Genomic DNA, 16,926 nt, shown 5'->3' with positions numbered 1-16,926 from the left:
ATCTTCCTATATGCCGTTAACTCAATGTATCTCTCTATATGCCGATAATTCATTAATGCTTGCTGTATGCTAATAACTCAAGTATCGACTCTATTTAAATAATTCAGATATCCGACTCTATGTGCCAAATATTCCAGATACTTAAGTCTATGCTAATAATCTAGGTCTATACTAATAATTCAGTCCTTAGCCAGACCTCCAGTAGTTCCCAATCTACCCAGTTTCTTCCCTCAACAACTACCATCTCCATATTTTCCATTCTCAATCTTATTCGAGTAGTGCACATATTCTCCAAAACCATCGCCCAAATCTATTACCTCCACTACCAACATGTCTCCCCAATGGCTGGACCCAAGCAACAGAGACATCCACAATGTCAGTCTGTCAACCCAACTCAGCATCCTTCCCATGGTAGACCCCAGCAGCCACCAATCCCAGCCCCAGCGTGACTCAGACATCCTGACCAACGACCAGCCAGACCAAGGAGCCGAGTTGGAAATGAGGATCTACAATCCAAAGCCACAGTATGTTCCTCCTCTTAACTTCTCGCTTGTGGAAGACGGGATCTATCGTTCAGGGTTTCCTATGCCCATCAACTACACGTACTTGAAGCAATTGGGCCTCAAGACCATCATATACGTGGGCGACTTGGGCCACGACAGGAAGAAGGAAAAGAAGGAAAAGGACAAGAAGGACAAGGACAAGAAGGAGAAGAAAGAGAAGAAGGACAAGAAAGACAAGCAGTCCACGGAGGAAATCATGCAGAAATACAGAGAGTGGATCGACACCTCCACCAACATCACCTTCCACAACTTGTTGATGGAGTCGTCACAAGAGCCGTTCAACTCGCCAGAAATCCTGAAACAGGCGCAGGAGTCATTATCGAAGGCATTGCAGTTGGTGTTGGACAAGAGAAACTTTCCAATCTTGATCCATTCCAACAAAGGTAAGCACAGAATAGGACTCTTGGTGGGGTTGATGAGGAAGTTATTGCAGGGATGGTGTCTCAGTGGTATCTTCGAGGAGTACGAAAAGTTTGCCATGGGCAAGTCCGAATTCGATCTAGAGTTGATCGAGTGCTGGCAGCCTGAATTGTGGGTGGAAGACGAATGGAAGCCCGACTTTGTGAGGGTATAACGAGCAGCAACTCACTTGATAGACGATATTCAATTCTTAATTTATAATGTTACAGCAGAGGAGAAGGACTCCTCTTGAGTACTGGAATCAGCAACTAATATTAGGAGCTAGTTGCTAATAAACTGATAACAGTGTACTTTAACATAAGACTAAATGTTTGGAACTTTTAACAGAAGTAGTATGGGTATGTTTGGAAATAAAACGCTTCCACTTCATAAGCAGTTATCCGAAGTAGTCAGTTAGAGCTTTGAACCATACTACTACTTCTGGTTTGAGTCCAAACAATGCTACAATTGGTTTAAAGTCAAAGAAATGTTAATGAAAATAGCTACGCTACATCTTCGAAGGCAATGATAGCGAAATTTCCAACATTCCTATCCGTTGTGGAGTAGACGAAGCGTTTTCCACTGTCTTTTGGCACACAGCGGCTCCTCCAAAAATTGAGCGATACAAGTCCTGATATATATAGCGATGCTCTGTCCAAAACTGGCCAGACGGAGAGCAATTGATGTAGCAAATTCGATTGGGTAATTTGAAAGTATAGACCTTCTCAACTTGGAAACTTGTAGAGTATAATTCATAGTATTCTTTAATCCGATATTCATTGGAAATCAAGTCATTGACCTAGCTGTTGTTCTTCAATTCTCTCAATTTTGTCATCACAGCCGTTCTATCGTGTTCTCCGGTGACTTTGAGGACCTGGGGGTCTGTCAATCTCATGAACGGGTTATGTTCCAATTCGTCTCCAATGGTGAACTCCCCAGTCGTGAATTCGTTGGTCTTCACGAAATTGACCAATCTGTCAATTGCTGCGTTCTTCAAGATGGTGGAGGAAAACTTCACGTTCAGCTTGGTGTATTCGTGGCCAGGATACACCTTGGTATCCTTGGGTAACTTTCCAAGGACCTTGTTCAAGGCTCTGTCCATTTCTTCGCCATTTCCCTCGAAAAAACGACCACAGCCACTGACAAACAAGGTGTCTCCCGTGAACACAGCACGCTCGTTGGTCTTGGAGTCCTCCACGTAGTAGCAGATGGAGTCTTGGGTGTGGCAGGGAGTGTGCAATGCGGTGATGGAAAGATTGTCTCCCAAGTCAATTACTTCCTGGTGGGAAGGAGTGTACGAAACCAATGGCGAGTCCTTGCCTGCCACCACTGGCAAGTCAGGGTACTTCTTGTGGAACTCTTTGTTCCCGTCCGAGTGGTCGTAGTGGTGGTGGGTGTTGACAATGGCTTTCAATTCGAAGCCAGGCTTGTTCTCCTTGAGATATTTGTACACGTCTTCCGGCTCAGCTGCATCGATCAACCAAGCATGCTTGGTTGGGGTATCAATGACGAGGTAGGCGTAGTTGTCACCGGAGCCCCATCTCATGGGAATGGACTTAATTTGCATGTTTCTTGATAGGAGGGGTTTTCTGATGAGACTGAGTGGTTTGATATGGCTAAGGATGCGTATCATCAAGCTGACCTTGGTAGCTGGTGTGGTTGGTGGATTGGGGAGTATTGCTCAGGTTCTGTGTGCAGGGTGAATTGTGGGAGTAAGCGATGACAAATCAGGGAACTGGTCTTTGTGCAGTAGTGTCTTGAGTCGTGTGACAGGGGTGTGTCTGCGGAGATGACAGCCTGCAGAGTGCAGCAATCAGTATTGGACCCGTAGTGTCAGTAGAATTACGTCACGGATTGGCAGAATTTTATAAACAGCGCAATCAAAATGAACATTTCCCGATTCATAATTCCTTGTTGATAATCCCAGTCAATAATCCCAGGTAAAACTCCCAGGTAAGACTCCCGGTTATCGTATAATATTCAGAATTCCCAGTATATATTCCCAGTTAAGGTCCAATTTCCGAGTAAAAATTCCCAGTTAATATTTTCAGTTAACATATTTTTTATTCGTAGTTCCCAATTACTCAACCACCCCATATTCAGATCAACCCTTAGTCTACGTGACTAAAATTGCCATACAACACGGGTTTGGTGCCCTAATTACAGTCCAGATTGGCTAAGTACTGTAGCAATTCCACAATCTAATTTAAAAGATCGGACTTGTTATTTCTCTCCATCCGAGCTTCTTACATGGCTTATTTTTGCTCATTTCTGCTCTTGTAATTCCAGGATAATTGGTAGTTGCTGTTATCGCTCATCAATGTGGATATTTGCAAGTTTGCTAATGATTTTTTAATGTTAACGATCTGTTGTTCGGCTATGTAAAGACTTTTCAAGTTTCTGTTAGATAGCAAGCATGGCTGAATCACGATCGCCTCCAATCTTTCCACTTACGATTACCCGATCTGTTCATTTCAGTTGGTGCACCACTATACAATAAATACTAACTAATAGCATTTAATCTTTTGCCTGGTATCCCCTCCGGTAGACATTTAAACTTAGGTCCATTTCTTCGCCTGCATTCCCTCTGGCGGACTAGTTTCGAAGTCCTTGGCCTTGGCCTCATCCCAATTGGTGGTCAAGACCGTACCGTTCGACTGAACATATGACTTCATCATGGCCCTTCTGGTGTCGTCATCGACATCCTTGTAGAGCTTCTCAAAAAAGTCTCCGTCCTTTTCCTCTTCTTCTTCTTCGTCCACCTTGAAGTTGGCCCAGTTAATGGCCTTCTTGGAGGACGAAGGATATGCTAGTTCAGCCTCATCAGCCGTGGTGCTGCTTTCCAAAGAGGCCCACTTTCCAGAAGCTTTTTTGGTCAAGTAAACCTCGATTTTGGTCCCGAAAATTCGGTAGGACGACTTTTCCGTGTCGATTTCCCCACCCAATGGGTCAAGGTTATAGTTGTACTCCGAATTGTTTGCACTGGGGAAGTTAATGGCCACGCTTCTAGGCTCAAATTGAATTGTGCATGATTCCTTTTTGACATTTTTGGCGTATATGGTGATAGTAACAGTTTCGTTGGATTGGTACCAGTCGTCTCTGATCTTGGCCACCAAGGGTGCATGCTTGTCAATCACAGCAGGGTTGGAACTGGACTCTGGCGCTGTTGTAGAGGGAGTACTGCCATTGTCTTTGGTCTTATCCTCCACATCATTGCTGTCGAATTCCTCCTCGTCAGTATCCTCACCCTTTCCCTCCTTGATGTCGTGTGCACACTTTGTCTTCCAGAAATCCAATGTGGATTCAGTGCAGTTATACGCCAGGGCCTTTTCGAAGTGTTTGAGTGCCAATCTGAGCTTTTTCTCGCCATAGTACACAATAGCCAACCGGAAGTAGCAGGCACCCATTTCGCTTCGGTTTCCTCTGTCCTCTGCTATGGAGTAGGCTACTGAAATGTCTTTTTTGGCCGAATCATAGTTGGACAACTTCTGGTATGCAGTGGCCCTCTTTAAGTAAGGAAGAAACGCCTTTGAGTTTTCTTTGATTGCGTTGTTAAAGAAGGAGATTGCCTCGAGATAGTCCTTCTCTTGCAAGGCTTTGTCGCCCTGCTTGATGAGTTGTTCGATAGCCATTAGTGGTGGAGATCATTCTAGTGGTTGTGAGAAATATATATGATGATGGTCACGTGTGGCTGCAAAGACATTTGGCTAAATAATCATATAATGATAGCAAACGGAGCCGTTCATGCCCTTAGCATGCAAGCATGGAGGACGTAGTTGGGATTGTTGCTTTGACTTTATTGAGCAGTCTATTGCAGTAGTGGCAGGTGATTTTCCATCAAAGAGAATTTCGCAGTCATAAATAGCTGAAGAAAGTCGGTACTAGTATATATTGGGAGTTAGAAGTGAAGGTAATGTAAGTGAGGTTAGTACCCTTTGTAATGTTATAGGCATATCTTAGCATGGGATACTCGGGGAAATTAAGGTAGTTGAAGGGCCCATTGCAAATTTTGTGCTGACAGCTGGAATGAAATGCTACTATTTTAGATCAGAAATATTCTTCCAGTTAGAGACCTTCATTATATCACTATTAATCTAATGAACTAAAATTGAAACATATTCTTAGGTATTGGTAATTAAGCCAAATAATCAGCAGTAATTCAATAAAAAATATCTAGAATCTAAGGAGAACATTCAAGAGAATTTGAATTTAGGAGGGCATTGAATGTCTTCCATCGGAAATTTAGAGGCAACCAAGTGCCTATTTCCATGAACTAAGAGCTTTTCTACCCATCACACCAGATTTGTCTCTTCAAGAGGTAATTTATCTGATGCTGATTGTACATAGATCCCAGCGAATACGGCCCAATAGTACCCTCCATTATCAACTACTCCATCATACCTACCAGATACGTTCCCAAAGACTCATTTCTCCACCCCGTTTGCGTTCGATATTCGGCAAGCACACCCACAAAAGTATCATCGAAGCGTACAATGCGATGAACACTGGCATGACCACGTATGTGCCAGAGGTCTGGGAAAGCATACCCACGATGAACGGAAACAATGCTCCTCCAGAGGAGCCAAAAGCTGTCATTATGGTGAGAGTGATGATCTGTAATTTTCGTGGAATTAATCCATCCCGGGCACTGAAGGTGATTAACAAAGGGTAATTTGGGCCAATGAGAATACCTGCCAAAGCCACCAACACTGCATCGGCAATGGTGTGAGGGATGGCCCATATTAGGGCCACCAATACGATGGAACCCATCGATACCACAATTACGCTCCTCCGCAACCCTAAGCTCTTGTGGAGTGGCCTGGTGAGCACCAACCTGCCTATGGTCAAGCCAGCCCAGAAACCTGAGGCCACATAACCCACAGACGACGAGTTTCCGTGACGATAGTCCAACAAGAAGGTGACGATCCACCCAGCCATGGAAACCTCTGCGCCTTGGTAGAAGAGCACGAAGAACGAGAGGAGCCAGGTCACGGGCGATTTCAAGGCTAAAATCATTTCATTGGTGTGCAGAGGTGCCAGTTGAGCCGGAGGAGCCATCTCGTCGGAGTTTTCGGAGTCCCACGGCTTCAAGTCTTCGTCTGCAGTTTGGAACACGAGATATAGGGCTACGCCAGCTCCTGCCATCATGGCAAGCAACACGAGGTAGAAGAAGTGCCACTTGACCCCAGCATTGACCATGCCTGTAGCTATCAATGGCGAAACGGTGGCTCCCGTGCCGTAGGATCCATGGTTGAACGACAAGTACTTGGACTGTTTTTCCAACCGGCTCAAGAAGATGTTGGTTTGGGCCATTACCATGGCCAAACCAGCACCGCCAAAGAAGAACCCCACCACCGTGGCTGCGAACTTGGTTCCACTACTCACAATGGCATACATCACACAACTCAAGAGGCACCCAAACGGCAACGAGTATTTTCTGCCCAACCACGGCTGGATCTTGTGTGAAAAACAGGCCACCGAAATGAACCCCAATGCATTGCTGATCCAGATGAGTGACGCCAACGCATAGTTGACGTGGTAGTACGTCTCGATATGCGGAAGAAGGGCCCCGGGAGCTGCGTCGCTGAACCCACAGATGAAGGTCCACACAATGCAGACCACTACTCGGTACCGGTTCATGGGAGGGTTGCGAAAACTCATGACATTGGCCAGTTTTGGCTCATTTTCCAGAGTCTCCGAGGCAGCTGGTGGCCCTGGCACGGGAATGCTGGTGGTCAGCTCGTCGCTCAGTCGAGTGTCGAAGGCAGGTCTTGTTCTGTGGCAATTTGGTGTGGGGCTGGAGCGCACTGGTTCTGGGACGGATCTGGACCCGTAGTGGGACGTGTCGGCCTTTGTTGGCGCAGCCAAAGGGCCGGACGTGTCTGAATGGATGTACTCGAGCTCTATGCCGCTTCCGGAAGCATCCAGACTCATGGTGGTGGTGTGGGAGCCATGGGTGGAAATGGAACTTTTAAGTATGGGGATGCGCATCGGATATGTTTCCTAATTTGTCTATTCACTAATATACAGAGGACTGCGGGGCCAGGAAGTGGGACGTTGCTTAGCCAAGCGTTGGCACACCCATTCCGAAACCGACCCTGCCCATTACTATTCAGCCGGAGAAATAATTTCACTGGAGATCAAATCTTCAGCCAGTACGTCACCATCTCGTGATCTCTCCAGCCAGAACTGCGTCTTACGACCAGCTCCAGACTCGCTCGATAAACAGCTCTAGTCCTGGCCAGCAGCCTGCACCAAGTCCAAGAACTTCTCCTTGGAGATTTCGTTCATCAATTCCTCCTTCTTGGACTGGCCACCGATTTCCTTGTCCATGTCTTGATTCGTCCTGACCTGGGTGGACAAAACGGCGTTGAAAAGTCTCACCACACCTTTCTGAGCCACCTTCTTCAACTTCCTTTCGTTTTCGATGATTTCTCTAACCTTTCCAGGCTCGTTGGCCGAGGGCAACAACTCGGTAATTCTGTGCTTGTCGTGTAACGATTTCTTTTCCGATAAAAGGGCTCTCTTGGCCTTGGCCTCGAGCTTGTCGGACTCCAACTTCTTGATGGTCAGCTTGTTCCTGGCCAAAATAGGGTCCTTTCTGTCGTAGGCCTTCAATCTGGATCCAAGAATGGCATTGAAGGCACCTGCGAACGATTCGGATCCGTCGTCAAGGTTCTTCTTCTTCTTCAACTTGGGAAGTGCCTCGTCTGCTTCTTCGTCTTCGTCGTCCTCCTCTGCCTCATCTTCACTGTCACTCGACACTCCATCGATATCCACTTCGTCATCCATGTCAAGATCCTCCAATTCTTCTTCGGATGCGCTCTCCACTTCAGACTCGGACTCCGAACTCAGCGATGCTGGAGGAGCCACTGCCTTGGGCTTGTGGTCGTTCTTCTTTTGTTTCTTTAATGCAGACCCCATAATGTGCTTGCCAGTCTATTATGGGCATCACAAATTTTTGAGATGCCATCGTCCCGTGATGGTTGGTCACGTGACCCATCATCACGCGGAGTTATATTATTGTTTACGTTTGGTTTCATTCTTCCAGTATCTACTACAAATATGGACCGATCCCAGGCGCCATATCTGCTGGTACTCTCGCAGTCTCTGCCACTGGTCCTCAACAAAGTCCCCGTCAAGCGAAAACTGATGCCAGCCCTCCCAGCAGCCCATTCAAAGATCCGTACACGCGTGGCTACCAGAAGCCCAATGAAAGGCTCGAGCTTTTCTCCAGAAGATGGAACTACAGATATCCAACACGATGTTTACGTGGATGCTGCAAGCAGATCGTCTAGCTCAGAGAATTTTCGTGCTTTTACGCCCAGAATGGACCAGTTTTATAAGAAGCAAAACGAGTTGTCCGAGTTGAATACCACCAAAATGTCACTAATCACCAAAATGCAGAAGGAAGAGTTCAAGCTCCACATCCTTAACAAAGAGCACGAAGATCTCAAGCTCAAGGCAATCAAATTGGAGAATACTATCACGAACACAAGAGAAGAACGCAAGGCTACGGGCCAGGAGTACGAGCACAAGTACAAAATCACAAAGCAGAAGCATGTGCTTCAGCACGAGAGCCGAGTCAACCAGCTCAAGGAGATTATCAGCGATAAAATTGAGGATATCATTAAAGCCAACACCATGGAATCAGAGAGGAAAAGGGTGTCCTTGATTCAACAACATGAACACCTTTCGAAAGAGATCAAACTTCAGAACCAAAGTCTCAACAAAGCATTAATCAAGCTCAAAGAAATCCATAACAAAAACTTGATAGGGCTTGAAAAAACCATGAAGGAGAATATCGATACCCTAAGACAAACAATAGAATCAGTAGAAACAAGCATAAGTGAGAAACAAAAACAATTACTGGCACTCCAACTGGAATTACAGAACTTGAATAAAAGTAGTGCTAGCTTGGATCAATCGTTAGATCAACTCAATTCCAAATTCTTAGATAAGGATAACGAGATACAAGTGCTACAAACAAGAATCAAAACGAAACAAGAGGAGATCGATCAACTTGAAACTTCCTGCTCTAACAAAGCAAACCAGATTGAAGTGTTGAATGAAGAGACTAAAAGAATGGAGTCGAGGATAGACCAGCAAGAACTCGCTAGAAGGCAATTGCATAACAAACTACAGGAACTAAAGGGCAATATACGTGTATTTTGCCGTATTCGTCCGGTATATTCAAATGCTCCTTTGTCCATTATGGAAGTCCCAGATGATGAATTGAACGAGGAAGCCAACCAAGAGTTAGTTCTCACCAAAGATGACAGAAGATCAAGCAATAGCACTAGCAAAGCTAGCCAGTCATATAAGTTTCAGTTTGATAAAATATTTCTGGTCAATCTGACGAACGAGATGATTTTCGAAGAATTATCTCAATTGATTCAATCATCGCTAGATGGTTTCAATGTATGTGTTTTTGCTTATGGACAGACTGGATCTGGAAAAACTTATACAATGTCATCGCCAAAAAATGGGATGATCCCATTATCCATTAACAAAATTTTCGAGGATATAGAGGAGTTGCGCTCGAATGGATGGAAATATTCTCTACAAGGTCAATTCTTGGAAATTTATAATGATTCTATTGTTGACCTTCTCGCTCCGTCCAATCAGGACCTCAAACACGAAATCAAGCATGACGAAACTGAAGGACAGACTACAATCACCAACACCGTTTGTGTGGACTTGACCTCAATAGGCCAGGCTCATCAGATACTTGATAAGGCAGTAAAAAATAGGTCCACTGCGAGCACCCTAGCAAACGAAAGATCATCGAGGTCGCATTCCATATTCATATTGAAACTCAGAGGCGAAAACCTTAAGACTGGGGAAGTGAGCAATGGGACATTAAACTTAATAGATTTGGCAGGCTCCGAGAGGCTTTCTTCGTCGCAAGCAAAAGGAGATAGATTGAAAGAGACGCAGGCAATCAATAAATCTCTTTCCTCCTTAGGTGATGTTATTTATGCTTTGGGACATAAACAACTGCATTCGGGGTCTCAACACATACCTTACAGAAATTCTAAGTTGACCTATCTTCTCAAACATAGCCTTGGAGGATCGTCCAAGACTTTGATGTTTGTAAACATCTCACCTTTGGAGGCCAATTTTAATGAGACGATCAATTCATTGAGGTTTGCAACGAAGGTCAATACCACTAAGTTGAGCTAGGCGGTTGAGGCCCATCGATACCCATATCTGTGACGTTCTATTGAAACTAGTCTGTATTAAATTCATCATTCCAATTGTATTATAATATGTCGTATACGTATAGCTAGCATTTAGTTCGCAATTGATATTCTTCGAGGAAAATAAAAAGGCTGTACATTTTGATGAATTAAATAGTTCATTATTAACCAAACAACACAAGCTTTACATATCCAATCTGGTCCCAGATACTAATTCAACTCTAATGGATACTAATAGCACTTAGTTGAGCTACAACACATTAGGTACTCAATTAGGTATATATAAATTAGTATTTTACACTATGTACATTAAGAGCCAGCAATCAAATTATTCGATGGAGCATAGTTAGTAGCACCAGTTAATAACCCGCTCTGTACAGCACTGTTCCAAAGCTCCTGGTGGTTTTCCTCTGCCCATTCCCTGATGTGCTTCTGGCCGCCTGTCTCCAAACAGTAGTTATGCATCGAAATGAGGAGCTCGCTATCCATTTCCAAATCATAGTCCCCCATTCCTTCCACAAGAGCCAAAGCGTCATCCACCAAACCATGATATACGTGTGCGATGAGGTACTGTCTATAAATGGCTCTGTTTGGAAGAATGCCGAACTGTGAAAGGTTATTCCAGAACTTTTGGACATAGGCCAAGTCATTGTAGGTGTAAGTCTTGATCATGATTTGGATGGTCTCCTCGTTGATTCCTCCAATGAGCTTGGGGCTTGTGGACATCGACAAGAATAGTTCCCTGGCACGGGACACATCCTGTAAGTTGGAGTATGCATTCAAAATACAATTCTGGAGCGCAATGTCCTGTTTCGTGAGATTTATATCCATCTTTAAGCTCTCGTGAATCTCGATGACTCCGTCCTCGTAGAGTTTGTCCCCAAAATACTGGAATAGCAACATGTACATTTCCTTCAGGGGTGGTAAGTTGGAATGATCTCCATGTAATTCGTTCAACTTCTTTACCTGCCTGAAAATCAACAAGGCTGCATTCAATCTGTTCTTCTCGCAAAAGAACTTCATGGTGGGCAAGTATGTTTCGAAGGGAACTTGGAAGTATTTGTGAAGTTCTCCATATAACACCCAATTGGTCTCGTGGGTCTCCTCGTTGTTATACTCGAGAACAAAACTTTGTAGTTGTTCGAACAATTGCTTGTACTTGACACTCCATGGATAGGCTAATGGCAACTTAACTACCGCATCTTTGTCAATTTGGGGCAATTCTCTCTTCAACATTTCGATGAGGTCCCCAACATATTCGGCTTGTAGCATCTTGGAGCTCATCGCAAGGATCGAATCAGCATTGATTTGCTTTCCACCCATTTGTTGTTTGATTTTCACGAATATTGGGAAGATACTCAGCACGTCCTCGACCTTGTTGCAAACAAGAATAATAAGATTGTTCAATGTTTTGAGCAACTTGGGCTCAACTTCACCTACCCAATCGATGGACCTCTCAAGACTGTCTTCAAAAATGCTAATGGCTGCCACGTGGTCTTGCAATTCAACAGCTTTATCGATTCTATACTTGTATGAAAGAACTGATGCTTTGTAATTGAAACGGCTACCGAACTCGTTGGAGATACGGTCAAATAATTCACCACGAGGTTCAATGCTCATCATCATCAAGCCTTGTGAAAGGCGTGTGTAGGCTTCATTGGGATCGATGTCTGAATCTTGGATAGATGAGATTAGATCAACAACATTTGTAAGTAGCGTTTCAGTTGGCTTTTCCTCGTCAGAACTTAGTATTTCGTAGAGAGATGCTTGGAATTTGATTTCATGGGAGGTCTCATTGTCTTGGATGTACTCAGTGATAATCTCAGCTAAGAATTGCTCGTTCTTCGACCTGCTCAAAACCAAGAGAGTTTCAGCCAACGTCTCATCTTCCTGTAAATCAAGCTCGAATTTTATTGTCTCCTTTGGAAGTCTGTTGACGAACGCAATTACTCGCAGGATATTGGCTTCAAGCTGTTGATTCTCGGACACATGAGACAACTCGTACGCCAACTTGACCATTCCCAAAATAGAGCGCAATGAAGTCTGATCTGGCCTTATATGTGCCAAAAGTATGTTGGTCACATACTGTATTCTGTCGGTGTTTCTTTCGAGGTTCTGATACTCGTGGATCTCGGGTAAACTCTCTATGAACAATGACTCGACGTACTCTATGAACGAAGCATAGAATTGGTCGTCTATGATCGCGGAAGTAGACCTGTGAAGGCTCAAATCGACATTGGTGGTATTTAAAGGAGTGCCACTGTTAAGTCTTCCCGACACTTCCGCTCTTTCCAAAGAAGCCACTAATGATTCGAATATCTGGAGCTTCAATTGGCCCTTTTTCTTGTAGTGATGCAATAGTTCATGTGTGAATTCTGGGGTTAGAAAGTGTGATTTCAGGCTGATCAAGCTGGAAAGCACAATCTCAAAGCTCGAGTTATGACTTCCGAGCTCCACGAGCTGAACCAACGTTTTGGGAGGAAGCTGGTGCAAGTTCTGGCTCAACAAAAACTGGGTCAAGATAGACATATACTTGGGGATTTGGAGTCTTTGGCGGCCGTCAGCATGCTCTGCAATCAACGACCATGCAGATATTTCGAATAATCGTATTAGGTCACCCAGCGAGAGAAATATATCTCCATCGGAGTTGTCGACCATACGGCCGTTGAGCTTGAATAGCTCCAAGAAAACAGAGTTGACGATCTTGATTTGTTCTCCGTCCAACTTGTCTGACTCGTGGATGACTTCTGATAACTTACTGCTCAAGAGCTTTTCTTTCAACTTGGGTGGCATATCAGTAGTCCTCACATACTGTTTGAGCTCGTGAATTTTGTTGGCTGTGGAAGTGGATTGGATTTCTTGAGGCTCCTCTATCACGTAGGGTGCCTTTGATGCTGTCTGCTTCTTAAATCGACTCAAAGGATTTGTCCAGCTTCGATATCGATGAGACAAGAGTGCCATTTTGTGAGGCCAACATGTATGGGACCGGCCCGAAAGCGGTACCAAACGAAAGCCTATACTTGCAGCATGCCTGAAGTATAGCATTCTAGTGCATCTGCTGGGCTACCGTAGAGTATGGTGGTGATTGAAGGACTGGGTTGATCTACCGAAATTTTTCATTTTGGCTGTGAATTTTCTATATGCAGGTCGGTTATGTACAGGTGAGAGTAGATGTGGATGGGCATCTACCAAGATACTGGGGCAAATGTTGGGGTGGGTCTTAGATCACTCGTCGTCGTTGAACTCTGGCAAGTGTTTCTGGAGCCTCTTGATGGCCCAGTTTTTGCCGATGAATTTGACTTCAGGATCGCTCATTCCTTCAGTCTCGGTGTACAATCGCCAGTACTTGGGGTCCTTGAACTTGGGGTCCTCGGGCTTGAGAGACGGAATGGTGTTTCTGATATCCAACACTGCCTGTCTCAACTCAGCTGCAAGGCCCGATCTCAACGCCTGGGCCTTTTTCCCGTTCTTCAACTCTTCCGACAAATCGGTGGGGTTTTTTGGATCAATGTAGGCCTTGCACAAGTCTCTCCATTTTTGTCTATAAGATTCTATGCGGTCGTCCGAAAAGGCGTCGCCGATAGTGATGTGGATTTCCGAGCCCAAGTGGGCTGGGAGCCACCGCTTGATGCCCTCGCCGCTGGTTTCCTCAGGGACGATTTTCTCGAACCCGTACGAGAAGATAGGCACAACCACGGGCGCCGTAGTACTCTCCAAAATGAGTCGGGAGACTCCCCACTTAAAGTAGCGCATGGAGTTGCTGTGGGGCTCGTGCAACTGGAGCACGAAGCCCTCGGGAAACACGTGGAACCACGAGGTTTTGGTCCTGATGAACGGCGACTTGGACATCAACACGTTGGTGGACTCAGGCGTGGGCTTGATGTGCCTGACCAACTCCCGTGACTGGTTGATGTTGACCTCCTGGATGAGGAGCGGCTTCTGGGACTCCTGGACCCCTGGCGAGAACTCGAGGTCCAAGGTGTCGTCTGGACTCAACACCCTGATGGCAGCGTCGAGCGAACCCTGGAACGGACCCTCGCCAAACCGCTTGGTTCCCAAGATCTTACCCAAGTTGAAGAACCACAGGAGCGCTGGGTTCAGAAAGCAGATGTTGTGGGCGCCAAAGCCCCACCGGATGGTGTCCACATCGAGGTGGTACCGCATGGGCAACGCAGCGTAGAACGACGGATCGTCCACCACAGACATGTGGTTCATCACCGTCAAGAGGCCTCTGTTCTCCTGGCGTGCCTTGGCTAGCGCCTGGTCGAGTTTGTCGATGTTGTGGAGATATGGCTTGTAGAGCAAGTTCAAGAGGAACTTTGTGTTCAAGGTCATGGCAAGACAGGTGAGGTGGGAGGCGGCGTTCCAGAGAGGCGACGTGCGCGGGTAGTCGGAGAGGAAGTCTTCTCCACGGCGGAGCACGTCTTGGAAGGACATGGTGGGGGTGTGGAGGTGGTGATGGTGTAGATCTGGTTGGCGGTATTTGGTGGTAAAATTTTCCCCCACGTTTGCGCGATAGTGCGATAGAGATGGGGAGTGGTGGGGGTACGAGAATAGAGGTGGTGAAGAGTGTAGCAATAGAGCGGCAGGTACAGTGGTGGTGTGGTGATGAGGCAGTAATTTTGCTGTAGTATGGAAGCTTGGTGGCTGCGCTGGACTGGGTAGAGCTAATTATCTGGTACAATTAGTTGGTACTAATTATGGTGCGCCTGTCCTGGATTAATTATTGCGATTAGTCCTGATTATGGTGCGATAGCACCCGTAGATTCCAGGCTGGACTGCCAGCCTTGTATGGAGGTTGTGGTGTGAAGTACATTTACTGTCTCACAGGTACCCTGACAGCGGCCAGCAGCTCCAACCGTCCGGCTGGCGCAGTGGCGTTTTTGGGTGCAAAAGACCATGGGGCTGTGCATTTGCCAGCAGGCTCCAAACTGACCTGGTGTGGTCCCACGAAGAAACACGAAAATATGCTGGATCTTTTGCAAAGAAGCAAGAGCGGGACAAAGACCCAGAGATTCCGTGGATGGTTACCACCATGAAACACCATCTCGAGTACTTTAATATACATAAATAAGTTGCGAGAGGAGGTTCAAGACTTTGGCTAAGTCAGTTTTCTTCAGCTCTATCTTGGCATTGTCCTGCTTCACTTATTTCTACAGTTACTGGACGTGTCCTGAGATTTTGATCTAATATTGACAATTGACTTGGTGCCCATTCGTGAGGGTCCCAAACTAAAATGAATAATAGGCTTCCAGATCCTGAAAGGAGTTTAATTGCACTTTTTACCGACTTTTGCCATGGATGGTCTAAAATCTTTATTTTTCTGGTTTTCCATTCCTCATCTATGATTTATTTCCGTTTATAGTATTCTAGACACCACAAGAACAATTTGAACCCAATACTTGATTTCACATGCTCGCACTTTCACAAGCTCATCTTGTCTTCCACGCCATCACCTGCTCCAAAGTAAGCCTGAAGTCCAGCACCCCTTCTAGCAGACCTTTGAAAATCTGCTCCATAGCTTTAATTCGATCCTTGGTGCCAACTTCAAGGTGTAATTCTTGCATGGATTTCAGTTTGTAGTTCAAGAAATCGTACTCACTAATGTAGATTCTGCTATCACCACGAAAACCATAATGTTCATACAAGAACCTGAATTGGGAGTTTATGGGGAGGAATCGGTACCGATCGTAAGAAATCCCATATTGAAGAAGAAGTTCTTTCAATTCGAGTTTGAACTTGACGTCGTTGAGAAGGTATTCTGGCATTACCACGGGTTTGCGCGGTCCACACACAACCACATGTTGGTTTACCTCCTCCAAGCTTGCAATTGCATCCGTTTGAGCTGTAGTTCCTCCGTATATGTGTTTAGCTCCAGTGGGTATGTTGGTAGAACTGGGCATTGTTGTGCAAATATTTGCTATTTGTGCTCGTTCGTTGGGTGCAAAATAGTGGACGCAAACAGAATTCTCGCAACAAGCCATGCAAACCATTCACAACGTAGAAGATGCATCAGCCACCAATCCCGGTGCCCAGTCCCGATGATCCATATAAAACTAGGATCTATAGGCGTCGGAAAAGGCTTAATTACATCGAGGCCACATATATACACAGAACAATTAATGCACAAAACATGCCCATACACACATACTTGATAGGGATGATAGTCCGGTCGTCCATTTCCATTACAGACACACAGTTATACTGTGTGCTTGGAATCCAGAAACTAAATTCAGAACATGTGGACTTATTTTCTTCGATTGTCCAAGAGGTCCAGAAGATGGTCTCTTTGATGCTACGAGAGGTTGGTCGTCCGTTGGATGAGTTTCCTTTGACTAACATCAAGGATATGTGTTTTAGGGTGGCTCGAGGGTTTCCATCACTCTTCTTCGTTGCTAGCAAGAGAACTTTTACGCCACAATTTCCACCTAGACGAAGGAATGCCTTCAGCAGATGGGAATCTCGGTCCAGTCTCGACAGTGTGCGCACTTTAGAGGAAGAAACCTGCGAGATCGTTACTCTCGCTCCCAGATTCAATCAAATGTGGCCGGTAGCGATGATATTGAAAAGAGAATACGAAACAAGGCGAAAAAAAGCACTTACTCGATGATGCAGACGACGGTTTCGAACAAGACAGTTTTAACAATCCTCCATCAAGTAACACCTAATAAAATTTGCAATAATTCATATTTCTAATAGGTTCAACCATTTTGGACAGTAACAGCGAATTCCCGGAAAGTTTTTCAATGTTTCAGCTGTTA

At 45.3% G+C, this 16,926-nt stretch overlaps 10 protein-coding genes across 10 annotated transcripts; 3 read left to right on the top strand and 7 right to left on the bottom strand.

Annotated features, from left to right (window-relative positions):
* Positions 1 to 498: 498 nt before the first annotated feature.
* Positions 499 to 1,137, top strand: CANTADRAFT_44459 (uncharacterized protein; the record flags this gene model as incomplete). The annotated part of the gene is made up of 1 exon (XM_020209109.1): positions 499 to 1,137. One exon carries the CDS (start codon positions 499 to 501, stop codon positions 1,135 to 1,137), a length of 639 nt encoding a protein of 212 aa, XP_020067521.1.
* Positions 1,138 to 1,761: 624 nt separating this feature from the next.
* GLO2 (hydroxyacylglutathione hydrolase) lies at positions 1,762 to 2,529 on the bottom strand (the record flags this gene model as incomplete). The annotated part of the gene is made up of 1 exon (XM_020209044.1): positions 1,762 to 2,529. The coding sequence occupies one exon, from the start codon at positions 2,527 to 2,529 to the stop codon at positions 1,762 to 1,764; it is 768 nt and encodes a 255-aa protein (XP_020067520.1).
* Positions 2,530 to 3,520: 991 nt separating this feature from the next.
* Positions 3,521 to 4,594, bottom strand: SGT1 (co-chaperone; the record flags this gene model as incomplete). Its single annotated transcript, XM_020206503.1, has 1 exon — positions 3,521 to 4,594. The coding sequence occupies one exon, from the start codon at positions 4,592 to 4,594 to the stop codon at positions 3,521 to 3,523; it is 1,074 nt and encodes a 357-aa protein (XP_020067519.1).
* Positions 4,595 to 5,363: 769 nt separating this feature from the next.
* On the bottom strand, positions 5,364 to 6,896 carry CANTADRAFT_45877 (uncharacterized protein; the record flags this gene model as incomplete). Its single annotated transcript, XM_020209257.1, has 1 exon — positions 5,364 to 6,896. One exon carries the CDS (start codon positions 6,894 to 6,896, stop codon positions 5,364 to 5,366), a length of 1,533 nt encoding a protein of 510 aa, XP_020067518.1.
* A 297-nt stretch (positions 6,897 to 7,193) lies between these two features.
* Positions 7,194 to 7,886, bottom strand: RRP15 (Rrp15p; the record flags this gene model as incomplete). The annotated part of the gene is made up of 1 exon (XM_020209029.1): positions 7,194 to 7,886. One exon carries the CDS (start codon positions 7,884 to 7,886, stop codon positions 7,194 to 7,196), a length of 693 nt encoding a protein of 230 aa, XP_020067517.1.
* Positions 7,887 to 8,291: 405 nt separating this feature from the next.
* Positions 8,292 to 10,148, top strand: KAR3 (Kar3p; the record flags this gene model as incomplete). The annotated part of the gene is made up of 1 exon (XM_020209214.1): positions 8,292 to 10,148. The coding sequence occupies one exon, from the start codon at positions 8,292 to 8,294 to the stop codon at positions 10,146 to 10,148; it is 1,857 nt and encodes a 618-aa protein (XP_020067516.1).
* A 283-nt stretch (positions 10,149 to 10,431) lies between these two features.
* CANTADRAFT_24924 (uncharacterized protein) lies at positions 10,432 to 13,239 on the bottom strand. The gene has a single exon (XM_020207264.1). The coding sequence runs from the start codon at positions 13,124 to 13,126 to the stop codon at positions 10,475 to 10,477; it is 2,652 nt and encodes an 883-aa protein (XP_020067515.1). The 5' UTR covers positions 13,127 to 13,239; the 3' UTR covers positions 10,432 to 10,474.
* Positions 13,240 to 13,251: 12 nt separating this feature from the next.
* TAZ1 (lysophosphatidylcholine acyltransferase) lies at positions 13,252 to 14,637 on the bottom strand. Its single transcript, XM_020207263.1, has one exon. The coding sequence runs from the start codon at positions 14,600 to 14,602 to the stop codon at positions 13,391 to 13,393; it is 1,212 nt and encodes a 403-aa protein (XP_020067514.1). The 5' UTR covers positions 14,603 to 14,637; the 3' UTR covers positions 13,252 to 13,390.
* Positions 14,638 to 15,512: 875 nt separating this feature from the next.
* On the bottom strand, positions 15,513 to 16,365 carry CANTADRAFT_338886 (uncharacterized protein). Its single transcript, XM_020208536.1, has one exon. The coding sequence runs from the start codon at positions 16,156 to 16,158 to the stop codon at positions 15,598 to 15,600; it is 561 nt and encodes a 186-aa protein (XP_020067513.1). The 5' UTR covers positions 16,159 to 16,365; the 3' UTR covers positions 15,513 to 15,597.
* CANTADRAFT_46046 (uncharacterized protein) lies at positions 16,299 to 16,775 on the top strand (the record flags this gene model as incomplete). The annotated part of the gene is made up of 1 exon (XM_020209281.1): positions 16,299 to 16,775. One exon carries the CDS (start codon positions 16,299 to 16,301, stop codon positions 16,773 to 16,775), a length of 477 nt encoding a protein of 158 aa, XP_020067512.1.
* Positions 16,776 to 16,926: the final 151 nt, after the last annotated feature.

The sequence above is a fragment of the Suhomyces tanzawaensis genome (genome assembly GCF_001661415.1).
Source record: "Suhomyces tanzawaensis NRRL Y-17324 unplaced genomic scaffold CANTAscaffold_1, whole genome shotgun sequence".
NCBI lineage: Eukaryota > Fungi > Ascomycota > Pichiomycetes > Serinales > Debaryomycetaceae > Suhomyces > Suhomyces tanzawaensis.
Note: the sequence above shows the minus strand (reverse complement) of the source record. Positions and strands in the feature narration are given on the sequence as shown.

What these genes read in the sequence shown, in the direction of transcription:
- CANTADRAFT_24924 (XM_020207264.1), bottom strand. Translation starts at nt 13,126, where the DNA reads ATGGCACTCTTGTCTCATCGATATCGAAGCTGGACAAATCCTTTGAGT.
- TAZ1 (XM_020207263.1), bottom strand. Translation starts at nt 14,602, where the DNA reads ATGTCCTTCCAAGACGTGCTCCGCCGTGGAGAAGACTTCCTCTCCGAC.
- CANTADRAFT_338886 (XM_020208536.1), bottom strand. Translation starts at nt 16,158, where the DNA reads ATGGTTTGCATGGCTTGTTGCGAGAATTCTGTTTGCGTCCACTATTTT.